The 14,941-nt window shown below is 36.2% G+C and overlaps 1 protein-coding gene across 1 annotated transcript; it reads right to left on the bottom strand.

Annotated features, from left to right (window-relative positions):
- Nucleotides 1–1,370: 1,370 nt before the first annotated feature.
- On the bottom strand, nucleotides 1,371–10,697 carry LOC144350682 (macrophage mannose receptor 1-like). The gene is made up of 13 exons (XM_085495096.1): nucleotides 10,629–10,697; nucleotides 10,265–10,369; nucleotides 10,087–10,153; nucleotides 6,951–7,103; nucleotides 5,900–6,108; nucleotides 5,165–5,198; nucleotides 4,539–4,799; nucleotides 4,122–4,221; nucleotides 3,802–3,913; nucleotides 2,768–2,924; nucleotides 2,369–2,608; nucleotides 1,991–2,161; nucleotides 1,371–1,474 (listed from the first exon to the last, which is right to left on the bottom strand). The coding sequence occupies exons 1-13, from the start codon at nucleotides 10,695–10,697 to the stop codon at nucleotides 1,371–1,373; spliced, it is 1,782 nt and encodes a 593-aa protein (XP_085351222.1).
- Nucleotides 10,698–14,941: the final 4,244 nt, after the last annotated feature.

Here is a 14,941-nt window from a genome sequence, read left to right on the forward strand (position 1 = left end):
ATTATCAGACAACATCACTTTTATTCAGAATATACTTTGAGAATTTCGACGACAAACCAGTCAAGCTTGCTTTAACAATCGTTGCTTTATGTGAGGTTAAAATAAATGTTGATGGTATTCAATTGAACTGCATACGGTCTCTCGCTCTCAGTATTGTGTTATCCTTCCAAACACTGAGCGAAAAAAGATTGTGCTCATCCACGCATCATTAAAATACTCTGAAAACACTAGCAATAAGAGGATTAAAGGTTTACATGGGTTCGCACTGCTAGTCGTGAAATTACCTGCTCTAGGGCATAAAAACGTACACGGGATAATAATATGAAAACGTTTTGCGACATAGCACAATCATGAATCAATCAAAAATACAGCTAGCATAGTGACGCGTAAAATGTGCAGCATCCATAACATGGCAATTAATGTAAGTGCATGTTATACACTATGATGCTCAGTATCTCGAAATACGACAGCGAGTTGGTGCCAAAGACCTAGAATTTTTTTGTAGTGTTTTTTCCCGTGAGACAACGATCTAAATACAGAAAACACGTCCGCTTTATTACATGGGATTGTACACGAGATACTGGTGAATTGACCGAGTGAAATAATGAAATAGTCAAGTAAAAAATACCCGATAATCTACTTCAAAAATCTCTACTAGCTCAGAATATCAAATACAATTTATAACATTATAATATACATTACAATTTCCAGAAATATTTGTTATATGGTCAACTGTAAAAACATAAGAAAATGTGGAAAGTGTTCATAAATGAGCGTTTTAAGCTAATACCACGTACATTTGGTCATCCACATTCATAACAGCCGGCTCTGTGATGTGTCCCTTGTCATTGACACTATTCTGTTCATTCACAATCTCAGTGGTGTACATTTGGTTGTGGAAACCAACTATCCCCGGTGATGTGCCATCAACAAAATTCGTCTTCGGATCAGCGCGTGAAACACGTTTCTTGTAATAACAGTAAAACACGATCGAAAATATCACTATTACGATCGACGAGCAGAATGGCTGCGAAATTTACTCTTGAGAGGAAAATAAACAAATGTATAAACTTTTGTTATTTTGTTTTTTATTTTGCCGCACAGTTCTTTTGTGCTTTTTATCTTGGCGCGTACAGACTCGTGCATCACTAAATATTGTGGTTTAGGCTTTTGACCTACTCTATACAAGAGCAGGTTATAATATATTATATTAGAAAGAATAAATAAATAAATAAATAAATAAATAAATAAATAAATAAATAAATAAATAAATAAATAAATAAATAAATAAATAAATAAATAAATAAATAAATAAATAAATAAATAAATAAATAAATAAATAAAAGCATCAGTAATCTTTATGTGCAATACTACTTAGCAATTAGTGAATTGATGTATTTATGCCCACCTTTACTTTGTGGTTCCACTGTATCCAGATTTGTTATTTCCTGAGTTGACAAGACCGTTGGAACGACTGAAATTGAGTATATTTATCATGTTTGAAACATGGAAATGCTTGGAACGGAACATCAAAATCGTTATTCGTGGGCACGTGTCAGTTACCGCGTATCACACCCTACTCATTTGCACACAGGCGCCTTTTAAGAGGCAAGTCGTTGACGTCACAATCTCAAATTATATATGGAAAAAAATGGCTTTGTCACATCTATGTCATAATACATGATGATGATAATACAAATTATTCGAATTAGTGCGACCAAAATATCTTATTATGATGTAATCCAAATGTACAAAATTTGTCATACTCAAAATTATTTATCACCGAGTTTAAAGTATAATATAACTAAAAGTCAAAATATATAATTTGATATTTTGAAAGGTTTTATGTTTTATTTGATATGTCAACAGAGTTTTATTTATATGTAGTGTTGTTGCAGAACAAGCAACATTTTTCGAAGAGTTGGATTGATTGTAGTATGATAATAATATACGTAATATATTGCTTTACATTTGCCACTGTCTCACTTACTTTTTGAAGTTTTGCAAACAAACCCTGACAATCTGGAACAGTCTACATCGTTCCATGTACCATAGTTGTTGAGTATTATCACACAGTTTTCCTCGTCGTCGGTGTTTGATGGTTCACCTGCGTTCCAGTTAGTGTACTGTATGGGACTTGCATCTAACCAAGACCAACCGTCTGTGAATTGCAAAATATACAAGTCCACATGCAATTGACACGATACGACGATTTTGTCCAGATACATGAATGCAGGCAATTATAAAATACATTCCGCTCATCACCACCACGACAACACATAAACAAGATTACAAATACTCATGTGACGCCGTGTTAACTGGAAAATCATGTTTATATATCATTGTACAAATCAAACAACAAACTTACTGTAAGATTTTGAAAGTCCAATATACACATTCTCGTCTTGTAGATGACTAAAGATAAAATTATCTTCTTGACCCTGGTGTATTGTTGCTAAATTCGAACCCATTCTGTCGCACTCGAATTGGGATTCAAAAAATGTCTTGATAACATTGACACCTCCGAAGTAATAACAGTCACTTCCGTAATGCACAAAGCCCATCGGGCATTCTCCTTCTATGTGGTCAGGGGTTGTCGGATGTGGTTCTGTCAGAAAGACATAAAAACATATGTATTACGTTGTTCGATTCGAAAATATTGACCAAGGAACACATAATCTGTGTCCAGGTAAGTCTAAAAAAATATATTCCACAGTCGTATTCAAAGTTACAAAATTAGTTACAATACGTTGCCGCTTTCACATACCAAGATATATTTTACATATAGCACCAGTATTACTTTCACAGTTTGTATCGATCCACTCAGTGGTTGTACTCTGTACACAACCATTGTCATTTGGTTCGTTGAATGCCCAACTGGTGGAAAATACTGGGGCACCATCAACCCATTTGTATTCGGCAGACTGTAAAAAAAAACAATAATAAAACGGTGCCATAAATTAAATGATGTTATTTTCCATATGAATATTGTTACATTGCGAGATAGTATATAACATTTATTTTTATCATAATAAAGACATGAAACGTTCGTAGAGATAAGACTCTTTTTACGGGCGAAAAATGCATGATTATATTACCTAGATATGGGGAAATTTAATGATTGCTGGCTTAATTCTATGCATTTGTCATGAAACGTGTAAATATTTGGTTGCTACGTTACCAATATATTGAATAATTACCAAGAACTACGATTACCTACTATCATTTTTAACATATTCATTATCTATGGTCAATATCTGTATAAGTCACGTGACTGGTCTTTTCACTTTAGTCACTGCAGTGATTATATTGTCAAAACAAATGAATTACGGTGTGTAATTGTACCGAAATTAGACGAACGACAAGTAGATGACGTTGTATATGTACTTTGAGCCGAACATCTCATCGTTGTAAAACTATTGGCGGTATTATGAATGAGTGTAGTCATACAAAAGCTGTGGTGTGTTGTTTTTCTTTTTGGTGTCATAATTTTGTAAGTTTATTCGGAACAACAATATGATTTTTCAACTAATATGACATCAAAGTGATTACGTCAATGGTACTGTTGTTAATGACCGGCTTAATGTCGTCAATACAATATGATAATGCGCGGGTCCAATATTCCAAAATTATCAAGTTAGAATGTGCATATTTAAAGTGAAATAAGCCGGACCGGCGAGCAGGACTTTTAGCTGGTCTACATTGACAAAGAATAAGATTTAGTTTATATATATTTTTTAGTCAAATGCATGTAAGAGTGTGTGGTGTATAGCGATGTGTAAGGATATAAAATAGGCTAACCTCTTCTTGATACGAAAGTCCGATCCACAACGGTGTCTCCGCATCATATACCAGTGTGTCAATAAATCCTTGCTCGTAGACATCAAGTATACTTGCCAAATTACAACCTTCACTGATGCAAATATCATTAGCAGTATCATGTGTGTGGGAGGACGTCAACACTTTGTAACAGCCTAGGTAGTATTGCACATACCCTTCTGGGCAATTGTGGTCCGGTGTAACTGGCGGAGGGGCCGCTGGGTAAATTAAAAAATGACTGGTCGTCTCACACTTACGTAATATCCGTTTGGTTCACTAGCTGCCCAGTTAGTGTAGTCTACGGATGAGCCATCAGTCCATGCGTATGTAACACTAGTTGTACGATCGTTAGACCAATCCACAATGTAAATAACATGCCACGTAAGTTGCTGGTTAAAAATGCTTAAAATTAAAAGTAAAAAAACATATGTTAACTATCAGTGAATCCACACTTGCAGACTAATAAACCCTAATATTTACATGCAAAGGTCATTAATGTGTATTTTTTTTTTGCAGATTGTTAATCTCAACAACAACGACTCGTCTTCTTGACTTTTGGAAATCTAACTTCGAATGGTTTATCAATATATTGCGATTTGTCTAGTTTGTTATGTAAACAGTATTTATATTGTGTCATTTTCAATCACTAACTCGTGCAATAACTAAATGTGCCGTATAAACATGTTGTTAATGTGACCAACACTGAAAATGTCACTTACATTGCATAGCTTGACTGTGTATTGTAGCTAGATCTCCTCCTAGATCTCTACAAACAGTTCGAGCATCTTTCCAAGATAACGAATCACTCCCATCGCCGCCGAAAATTGTATAACATTTGCCTTCAAACTCGATCCATCCTCCGCTGGGACAGGGTCCAGGCATTGGCGTGGTCGGCGCATACGTCACAGGGTTGGTGGTGTGGTTGAATTTCTTACATATGAACGGGTAAGCATACGCACAGTGTGCATCATTCCACGTCGCTGCGCATAATATAAGAACAGTGACTCAATATATGCAGCCAACGAACAATGCTATTTAAATGAATCAACCAGGCCCTATGCACGCATCAAACTGACAATGGTAAAATGCGCGAGTAAACACTCTTCAAACAGACTTTTGGATGAAGAAAATATATTTATCATACGGGTCTGTGAGATATTGTATAAATGTATAAACTCTTGACGTGTTATTATTTTCATTTCGTTTATTCCTTGAAAAATACAACTTCAATTGAGCTTTATTGTGTATTTGTCCTTATCAAGTCCAATGTCAATCTGACTATCAATGAAAAACTGATGGCAGATTACTTACAAGTATTCAGCTGCTATCCCATATTCTCGCAGACCTATCCAGTACTGAATGTAATGTGAACCTCTTATCTAAATTGTATGAAGAAAAAATATTTGTGAAAACAAATACACATTTCTGCTGGTGAGGCTGGTGTTGTATATGTAAATTTAAAGCTGGGAGTCGTCAGCTGCGCATGCGTCAGATGGCTATAGCTTGTCAGATGGCTATAGGAGGGTCTACACATGAGCCTTTGCTTTTTTAAAGTGTATTGTTATCATCGCTTGGAACTCAATTCCTGCGCCTGCGCAGGTGACTATCTTCCGCTTTAATATGTAATATTACTCGGTGTGCGTTGATCGTTTGTATTTGCCGTAATCAGAATCAATCACTTGGGAGCAGAATACATAAAAACATCGAAACAAACTCAATGCCACATGAAATTCAATGCACACAGTAAATTCTTGACAATTAACAAGGATACAGGAAACAATATTGCTACAGTGTCGGGAAGATTTGAATGGATCGTGACCGCGAACCCCAGATTTATTGGTACCTAAAGCGCGCATTACCTGACGTTAAATCTCAGTTCACTCTCCGTCACCTAAAGGCCATATTAAGGGTGATATCTATTATGTATATAATAGAAAAAGCACCATCTTTGATATTTATTATTTCACGAAAGAATATTTTAGTTGTGCTGAAACGGCGAGTTGAATTCGATAAACGTGTCTTGCACAAACGTGTCAGATATGTAGGCACACTCAAACTTGTCAGAATATTGCAATATTACCTGCAAGTCGATAAAGTCATTTTCTTCTTGACTATGAATTGACACCAGTTCACCTCCTAGTGAATTGCAGTGAGAGCGTCCGTCATTCCAACCCATTACTTCTGCGTTAGACAAATCAGTAAAATAGTAACACGTCCCGTTATACTCCAGCCAGTTTGTGTTGCCTTGGTAACAGTAGTCAGGTGGTGGAGGGGTGACCAGATCTTGCCCTATGAAAAACGTTTCAAATTTAATATAATAGCAATAAATATTCTAAGCACAAACACCTTAGGACCTCACTTCTATGCCAGGCTTTGTTTAGAAGTATGACGTTGCACACCAACCGACATTGCTAACAAGAACACCACTTTCAAAGCGGGGGAACCGTCACCTGCGCATGCGTCGGATGGCCATACCGTATCATTGTTTACAAACAAGCGTCTACCCATGAGCCGTTGCGTTTTTAGCGTGTGTTGTTATCGTCGCTTGAAACTCAATTCCCGCGCGTGCGAAGGTGACGACCCCCCCCCCCTTTAACATCGGCTTAAAGGGTCGCTGCGAAGCGCGCGTTCGAATTGTGTGTAAACAATTTACGTTACTCGTGTCGTATACGTCGCTATGGAACCCATACCGAACCAGAATATATAGCTGGTTTTGTCTGTCCTTATCAGCCGGGATGCCAAACATTTTGTCAGGTTTAGTAGAAATATACACTACGGAGTTAGTAAGCAGCTAAAGGAACGAGAAAATCACAACCCGTTGATTCGAGGTGAACCCGGTTCTCAAGGTGAGCTCTATGTCACAGAAAATTGCTGCCAGTCTTGCCTACAACCGAGGCATAACAGTTTAAAGTAGCTGTGATATGTATGTAGATGACGCAGTTTCTATGGGCATGGCATAAGTGAAAATAAATATGTTATATAGGGAATGTATATCGGATTTTAAAAGTAATATATATTAAACGGTACACATCGGTCATCAATATGCATTACATCGCCAAAACACAACATGTCTATTTTGTGGAATAAAGTTACAATGCATGAGAAGTACAGATCTCGATTCATATATTTACCTTTAGATATTTTGCAAACCCACGAATTCTGTACAGAATCACAGTTTTCTATCCACCAGTCTGTACTATAAAATCTTATACAGTCCTGACTTTCTGTATTATACGGATAGCCTCTTTTATAACTGACGTTAGACCCATCACTCCACTCAAAATCTAATTGATAGAAACACTTATATTGGTGATACACATTGCAAAGTTGAGTAATTCTTACGTGACTATCTGTGCTTACACACATTATGAAAATAATTAGTTTGTCTTACTTCCTTTCGCTTCGATGTCATTCAATCCATACCAAAACCAATAATACCTGTTGGGCATGATAAAAAATAATTTAGTTAAAAATCAGAGAGTTAATTTATTGTCGAATATGAAAACAGAACTAACCATGTATCAATGTGTGACATAACGCAGTCCTCTTCTTCTGGACTCTGGAAACTTGCCAAGTCAGCGCCCATTAAACGACAGTACCACAGGGAGTTGTGCCAGTTGAGTCGGTCTATGCTAGATTCGCCATAAGCCTTTAAGTTAAAGAACGAGGTCTGTTAGACAATGCCGTCTGATTTGAACTGTCCGAGAGCCAGTGTATTGCACCTATAACAATACATATATCTAATTGTACGCGCCTCTGTCAATTAACATGGAACACACAGTCTTTTTCAACTGGTCAACACGCCACATTTTAATATACACTCGCTAACAGAAACAATCCGTGTATTCCCGTCCGCGGTTAGAGGTATTTTTTCACCGAAATAGCCTTCATTACAGATCACAACATTCCTAATCTTTTTAAACAAATGTCTCTGTGTTCATATACTATATTTGAATACACAAAGTAATCTCGGAGTAAATTAATTAACCATTTTGTTCGACCCGCGGGTTAAATCGCACTTTCGTCAGCGTGTGGAGGTCCCAGCGGTTGACAATACGATGACCTGATGGCATAATAAACAAACCTTGGCCAGAACGGTTCTCTCTCAGGGGCTAATTTCTGCTTGGAGAGCATTTCCATATATTTTAATAATATTGAGTACATGAAGTGGAGTACTAAACAATAATAAATGTCGCGGGTTGTCGAGACAGAAATCTATCTAGACGCGTGCGGCAAAATACATCATGACCCGACATGGGTATATTACCTTGAAGCAGTTGTTACCATAACCTAGCCATCCATCAGGGAACGTGTTCGATATTACCGTCTCTGACGTCATGTAATTTACTGAAATGAAAACTTACGTCAATCTCATATACATATGACATGTTTTTTTGTCTTATAATATATTTACTGGATCTTAGAAGTCTAGAAATTATTACGCGATTTGTGCAATTTTTGCTCTGTGTGTCAATTTCGAAATGATCAATTTAGACACGAGGAGAATTAGTTTAAATGTTGACAACCGTAATAGGCATCACGATAACACTTTTTACTCTCGTTACATTTCCACTCTAGCTATGAAATTATTCAATAATAATAATTATTGACATATACATGACTTGTCATACAGTACTAACTTATCAAGTCATTATGACTTTGATTGACACCTGAAAGTTCATTCGATATAATTAGATGACTTTTCGTTGTATTGGAACAAATTGGTTAGAAACAAATTATACACAGGTAATATGCGCGTTTAGTGTGCGTAGTTTGATATAATTATAGATATTACTCTATGAATATCATTTCAATGGAAAACATGAACATAGAATTAGAGTGGTTGAATTATTAATGACCGAGTGTAAATAAATATGCTCCTGGGCAGTTCAGGATCGTGAAATTATCGAGTAGGTAATTGTACAGTAATAATGCCCCTGGAGAAATTTATTATTTACCTAAACGTCTGAATATTAACTTCTGAATCATTACTGATAGAAATATAATGTATTCTTGTAAGTTGAAATATGATATGCAGAATTCCACCGAGGCCCCCGGCTAGTGTTGAATTACACCATGGAACAGTAAACTTGACCAGCCAAAATCTAAATATGCACAGGTGGCTTGTGATTGGTTGTTCACAGTACAAAGCACATACAGATTGGAATTTGTCTCCGGTCGGGAAATTATAAAGCATGCTTCGGGTGTCGTTTTTTTTTATACATTTATTGGTTCTACATGTTTTCATATTTTACTTCATTACATATTGAGGATGGGCTGCATATGAATTCCATAGAATTTCAGAATATATGCATTTTTTAAATTATTTAGCATATTGTTTCTCACCATTACATTAAATCTCTTCTGTATCTGGAATTGCGATTTCTTGGCTTGACAGATTTAAAACTTGAGATAGTATGACTGAAATAGATGATATATACATTGCAAGTGAATTTACACCGATAAGAGAAATCAAACCCACATCTTCATGATTCAAGTTATACATGGTCATCACTGTACATTCGTGTCCCAAAGCATTTCCTCAATCTGATACAATATGGTTATGTAGTGGGAGGATAGAATGTTAGATGAAAATAGGGAATCTCGAACTACATACTCACCTTTAGGCATTTTGCAAACCCACGAATTAAGTGCATCGCAGCTTTCTACTAACCAATCTATAAAACTCGAATTCCAATTAACTATACAGTCTTTGTATTGTGTATTATCTGAAGTGCTTCGCAGGTGATCTACGTCCGACCCATCACTCCATTTAAAAGCTAGTAATAGAATGTTAATATCACATTTTAATACACTGGTACAAACCGGAAGCGCTTTTAATGTGTTAATGTGAGGTTATTACTAAAATACATCAAAGTATGCACCAAGACAGTACAGCTAGAGTATCGACCGACGCGCAGCGGAGGTCGATGAGCAGCGTACTGTCTGAGTGCATACTTTGATGTATCCTCGTAATAATCTTATTATTATACATATTTTCCTTCCAAGTATACACCATGGGAATGCCGAAATTCAAAATGTTTTGAACAGAATAAGCGAATTTCTTTGTGTGGAGTCCGGTGAAACTCTGGTGGCAGCCATATTTGTTTTTATTATTAGAGGACGCTTAATCATTCCATATTTGGTAGGATGAAAATACCCCGTAAAATACCGCAAAATTACGGCACGCTGTAACTTATGGCGTTACGGTGACAGGTGTGTAATAATACAAATTATAAAAATAATTAAAATCTTATGTTTTCTTACTTCCTTCCTGCTCAATGTCATTCAGTCCACACCAAATTGAGTACCTGGTAGACAGTATAGTGAAACACTTTAGTTTACAGAAACAAGGAACAAATATTAAAAGTCGACAATTTAGCGAGGTCTTGTATATATTTAAATGTTAACATGGAACTAACATTCCTCCAATGTGTGATATGACGTAGTCCTCTTCTTCTCTGCTGTGAAAACTCGCCAACTCAGCTCCCATCTCACGACAGTAGGCCTGGGAGTCGTTCCAGTTACGTTTATCATGTTGTTTATACGTCTGGAAATTAAGGGACAAAGTGGATGGAAGTGTTAAAGTGATTTAGTGTCCCTTTTTTGTGCGAGATAATGCATGTTGATAATGCCCCATAACCGTGGAGAAATCAAATATTAGCTGTGTTATCTAAATTCGTCACTGCACTGTCGTAAATAAATGTAAGTATCACACAAATGTGTTGAACTGGTGGAAGTTACCTAGCGATAACTAAATGTGCAATTGATATCACAATGTTAAGCTAATATACAAATATCCAGTTTACCATAAAACAATTATCACCGTATTCTACCCATCCATCAGGGCACGTGTCCGATATTACCATCTCTGACATTACGTGATCTACAGAAATAGACAATTCCATGTAAAAGTACATGAATGCGATACATTATGTATGCCGATGTATTGGCATTGTGGTTTGGCGATCGATGCCCGATATGTGATATATACCGGATGTCATTATCAATATGTTTTCGAAGTGTCCGATTGTCCAATAATTTCCAATCATAATAAATCAGGAGATGTTTATCACATATTGATGACGTGTTGCACTGTATACAGTACAATTCCATGGCAACTTACATTATATAACAATTTGGGAATATATAATTATAGATTATATATTTTTTATATTGGCATATATATTGGCATTGTTTATACTTAGTACTGAAGTGAGGTAAAAATGATTTAGATTGTTAATGACATAATACATGTTTTCACTGTCACGGCATGATAAATGCATAAGGCTTTTAATATATCATATTCAGTAACCAACAAGATGGGTGACCTGGTTTCTACAGTGTTAATCCTTCACTGAGCACGTCACACTGGTGGGACACGCTATTTGCGTTGTAATGCGATCGCACAAAGTGAACTAGACAGCACTCGGGGGAAGTGCCAACCTACGCTTAGAATTCACGTAACATGTGTGTACGGCTTAAAGCGTTAGCTTTTTTACCTTTTAGGTATATTGTGAACCTACGCAAATACCCTGGTTATGACATTTGATTCTTTGTTCTAAAAACTCTAACCGAGTCGGGTTACATGAGGGCGGTCTACACATGACTCACAAAACGTAAACCGTATCTTAAGATTGGCATTCAACTGATTGTGTTGGTTAAATATGTACACACGCTTCGGATTGTGTCTTTCTTGTTCACATATATTTACAAATTCAAGATATCGCAGGTGCACTACTTACACTGTACTGCAAAACCAACTTTTTGAACGTGACAAGGTTCGAAGGCCGACCACTGACAACGACTTCCTGATAGAGTTCTAACCTAAGCAAGAACGTTGCGTCGAAATTTCGTATTTTCTTATAAAATACACAAGGGTTACAAGTCATTCATGGTGTCTAAAATTAACACGAGTGTTGAATTTGTATCTAGATTGCGACCGGATAATATCTATATCACGCGCAGTGTTTGAACGTGGAATCGCTTACGACAAAACGTTACATGTGACCATCGTTCCCATGCTTACCGCCTCCTACAGCAATAGTACCTCGTCAAATTGTTCTACTTGCAAATATGCATGATTTAACATTACAGTGATTAAAATGATTTATTGTTTGAACTGGATATTTTGGAGTTTAACAAGTGTGCGGTTGTTAAAATAACGATTTATTTTCCAATTTTCTATACGAAATGTGCATATTAATTAGCTAATTTGCATGTCAAATGGATTGAAACTCGATACTCAAATGAATTGCTTATATTGTTTAGTATATGCTAATTTAGATTTGTGCATATTAATTAGCTGAACGTTCTCAGTGTGCTCTTTGTGTATGATGTATAATAATAGTGTTTTTTTCAATTAGTTATTGAATAATAATTAGCTGACTTGCATATTAATTGTGTAAATAGTTAGCACACTGGAGCACATACAGCTGGTATTGAATGGCGTGTGTTGTTGCTAGGCGAGATTTACGCGTAAAGTGTGACATGAAATTTATTAACTTGCTTTGTCGTGTTTTGTCGATTTAAATAAATAAGTGTAAGTTTCATCTCACTAATATTGTTTGCGACAATGATTGATTGTACTTGTTTCTGGGTCATATGATCGTTGTGTATTAGCTCCAAATACAGACCTCTCTAGTAAGTCAATCACCGAAAGAATTCATAAAATACTACAAATAATCATGTGACACGTTGTTAAATATTTCCTAAAATAATATAGGTTAAGGGCAGGATCAAATCCCATACTGTGTTGAGCTACCGTGTAAAATATGCAGTCTGTTCATATTAAAATATTCCAATATAAAGGATGGAAAGATCATGGACCATTGTCATCAAAGTACATGAGATAATTAGTAATGAGTGACATGATGTTGCCTTTGCTAACGTTTGCTACGTTTGCATAAAGGTTGAAAGAATTTGTTCACATCATTTAACCACTGTGTTTAATTTAAAAAAGTTTTTCGAGAATTTAGGAAATTTTTTACTGGTATGGTATCTCATTTGAGAAAGGACTTGCGACACGTGCTGATCTCTGTCAAAAGTAGCAAAGTCTACCAACTGCTGACTATTATTCAAGTACATCAACGCAGTATTCGACGGTATTGTAGCCTGAATGCATGGACACCCACCCACTCTGAGGAAAGAACGATGGTGGATATCTTGCTAACACAATGAATATGTTAAGTTAAATACTTACCTAACAACGCAAGTGACAACAACAGGTAGATTATACAACGTTTAGCCATACTCCCGAATATGAGATATATAATATATTACTACTGTGGGCGAGTTACGATCGGAATGCATCTTTATCGGTAACAACGCTAAAGGGGTGGTGAAGTTTACATTAGTCGTTATCGTGACAAAGGTGAAGTAGATTCGGTATAATAAAGCTATGTCCCAGTCTGGGGGTTTGAAGTGACTAAGACGTGCCTGTCAGTTGTATGGGTAGACAAATACTAATTTTATGGACTGAGCAACAGACTGATTGATTAGAAATGGCCAGAGCGATTAAGAATTTTTAAAATAAACAACACTGAATTGTCATTTATGTTACTATACGACTTGCCTACGTTGCTAAACAACATAAATACAACAGTTCTATAGGTATCGAAACAAAACATAGTACCGAACACTTACAACAAAATCTCAACATTTTGTTTATTTCTATTTATATTAAAATCCCTCCTCAGGATTTATGTACTTTGAATAGCGGTATTTGTGTCTTTGTTTTGTGCATTTCATCGAGTGGTAGGCCAAACAGAAAGCTCTCGTTCTAGTCCTCGTAGCTTTATTTGGAACCCGTCTTTAAATGCGCGGGATATGGGTCTCATATAAACAAAGATGGCGATATGACAGTTGCGCTGAACAACGAGTACAAGCATTACATAGCTTTAATTAGGCATTTTTTCAGGTGATTGGAAGGTATCGAAATCTCGGGCAGTAATTAGCGCAAATCGCGCCCAGGTCAAAACACGTACTTGTGATTTCCATTAGAAGAGCGCATTGGATTGTGAGAAAATCAATGTTTACCAACACAATGTCGCACATGCACGACGCGACGACCACCGACTTTTAATTTTGTCAAATCATAAAATATTCTATTGCATAATATATTTTTGGTTCCCACATTAAAACTTCTTCTAAAATAAGGCTGTCTCGATGTCAGTGATCATATCATATAATGTGCTGAGCTGAGTAGATTGTAATGTAAATCAAACTTGCATTATTGTTTGTAATTTTGAAGTTCAACAAAGCAATTTATAATATAACATCACATTTGATTGAAGGCGTGAGGAGGTGGTTGAGGTGAAAGGGGAAAAGAGGGAAGCAAGCTGGCGAGGAAAATGTGACATAAGCTTTACCGTGTAAATGTTATTTTTATGAAGGTCATAAAGATTAGTGTATTGCAACATGTGACCAAAGTTGTCATTCACGTGACTTGGCCTAACTCTATACCAGTATGTAGTAGCTGTATAAACAACATCCACACTCCTTGGGACTGATTTGGTTGTCTTTGTTATCGGTGACTTCAGTGTATTTAAACAACGTTGATCCTGTCATGTTAATCACCACGTGTCAGCAGTGAGTTGTGGGTCACCTTTTGTGTCGACCATTGATCACACAGACTGTATTCTGACCTTTACCGTATTTTATACCACGAAATGTAGGCCATGTTTACTTGTGTTTTTTAGTTAATATTTTCGCGAATTATGCTATCGAAATATATGAAATATATATACACTAACATCGGGCCTTATTTTATTATTATGTCTTTTATAAAAGCAAAAAAAAATCTTATAGAGAATTTCACTTCGCCATTTTATTGCAACTGCATCAACACTACAACACACAATTGGTAAATTGGTCACGAGAAAAAGAACGGGCGTAAACAGTAGCGGACCAGACATGGCGGCGGTGTACAGTGTTAATACGTGTACTCGTTATTCTTGTAGAATACACAAGTATGCGATGTGGGAATAACATGGAACATCAAATAATTTGATTTGCCAAATTACTGACTCAACATATCTAAAGCTAGTGATTGTTAAATATTTTCTGATTTTTTGCAAAATACTGAGTAAATTTCTGAATTTAAATTTAATAATGCGAACAA

This window comes from Saccoglossus kowalevskii, chromosome 21, assembly GCF_978046115.1.
Source record: "Saccoglossus kowalevskii chromosome 21, keSacKowa6.1, whole genome shotgun sequence".
Lineage (NCBI taxonomy): Eukaryota > Metazoa > Hemichordata > Enteropneusta > Harrimaniidae > Saccoglossus > Saccoglossus kowalevskii.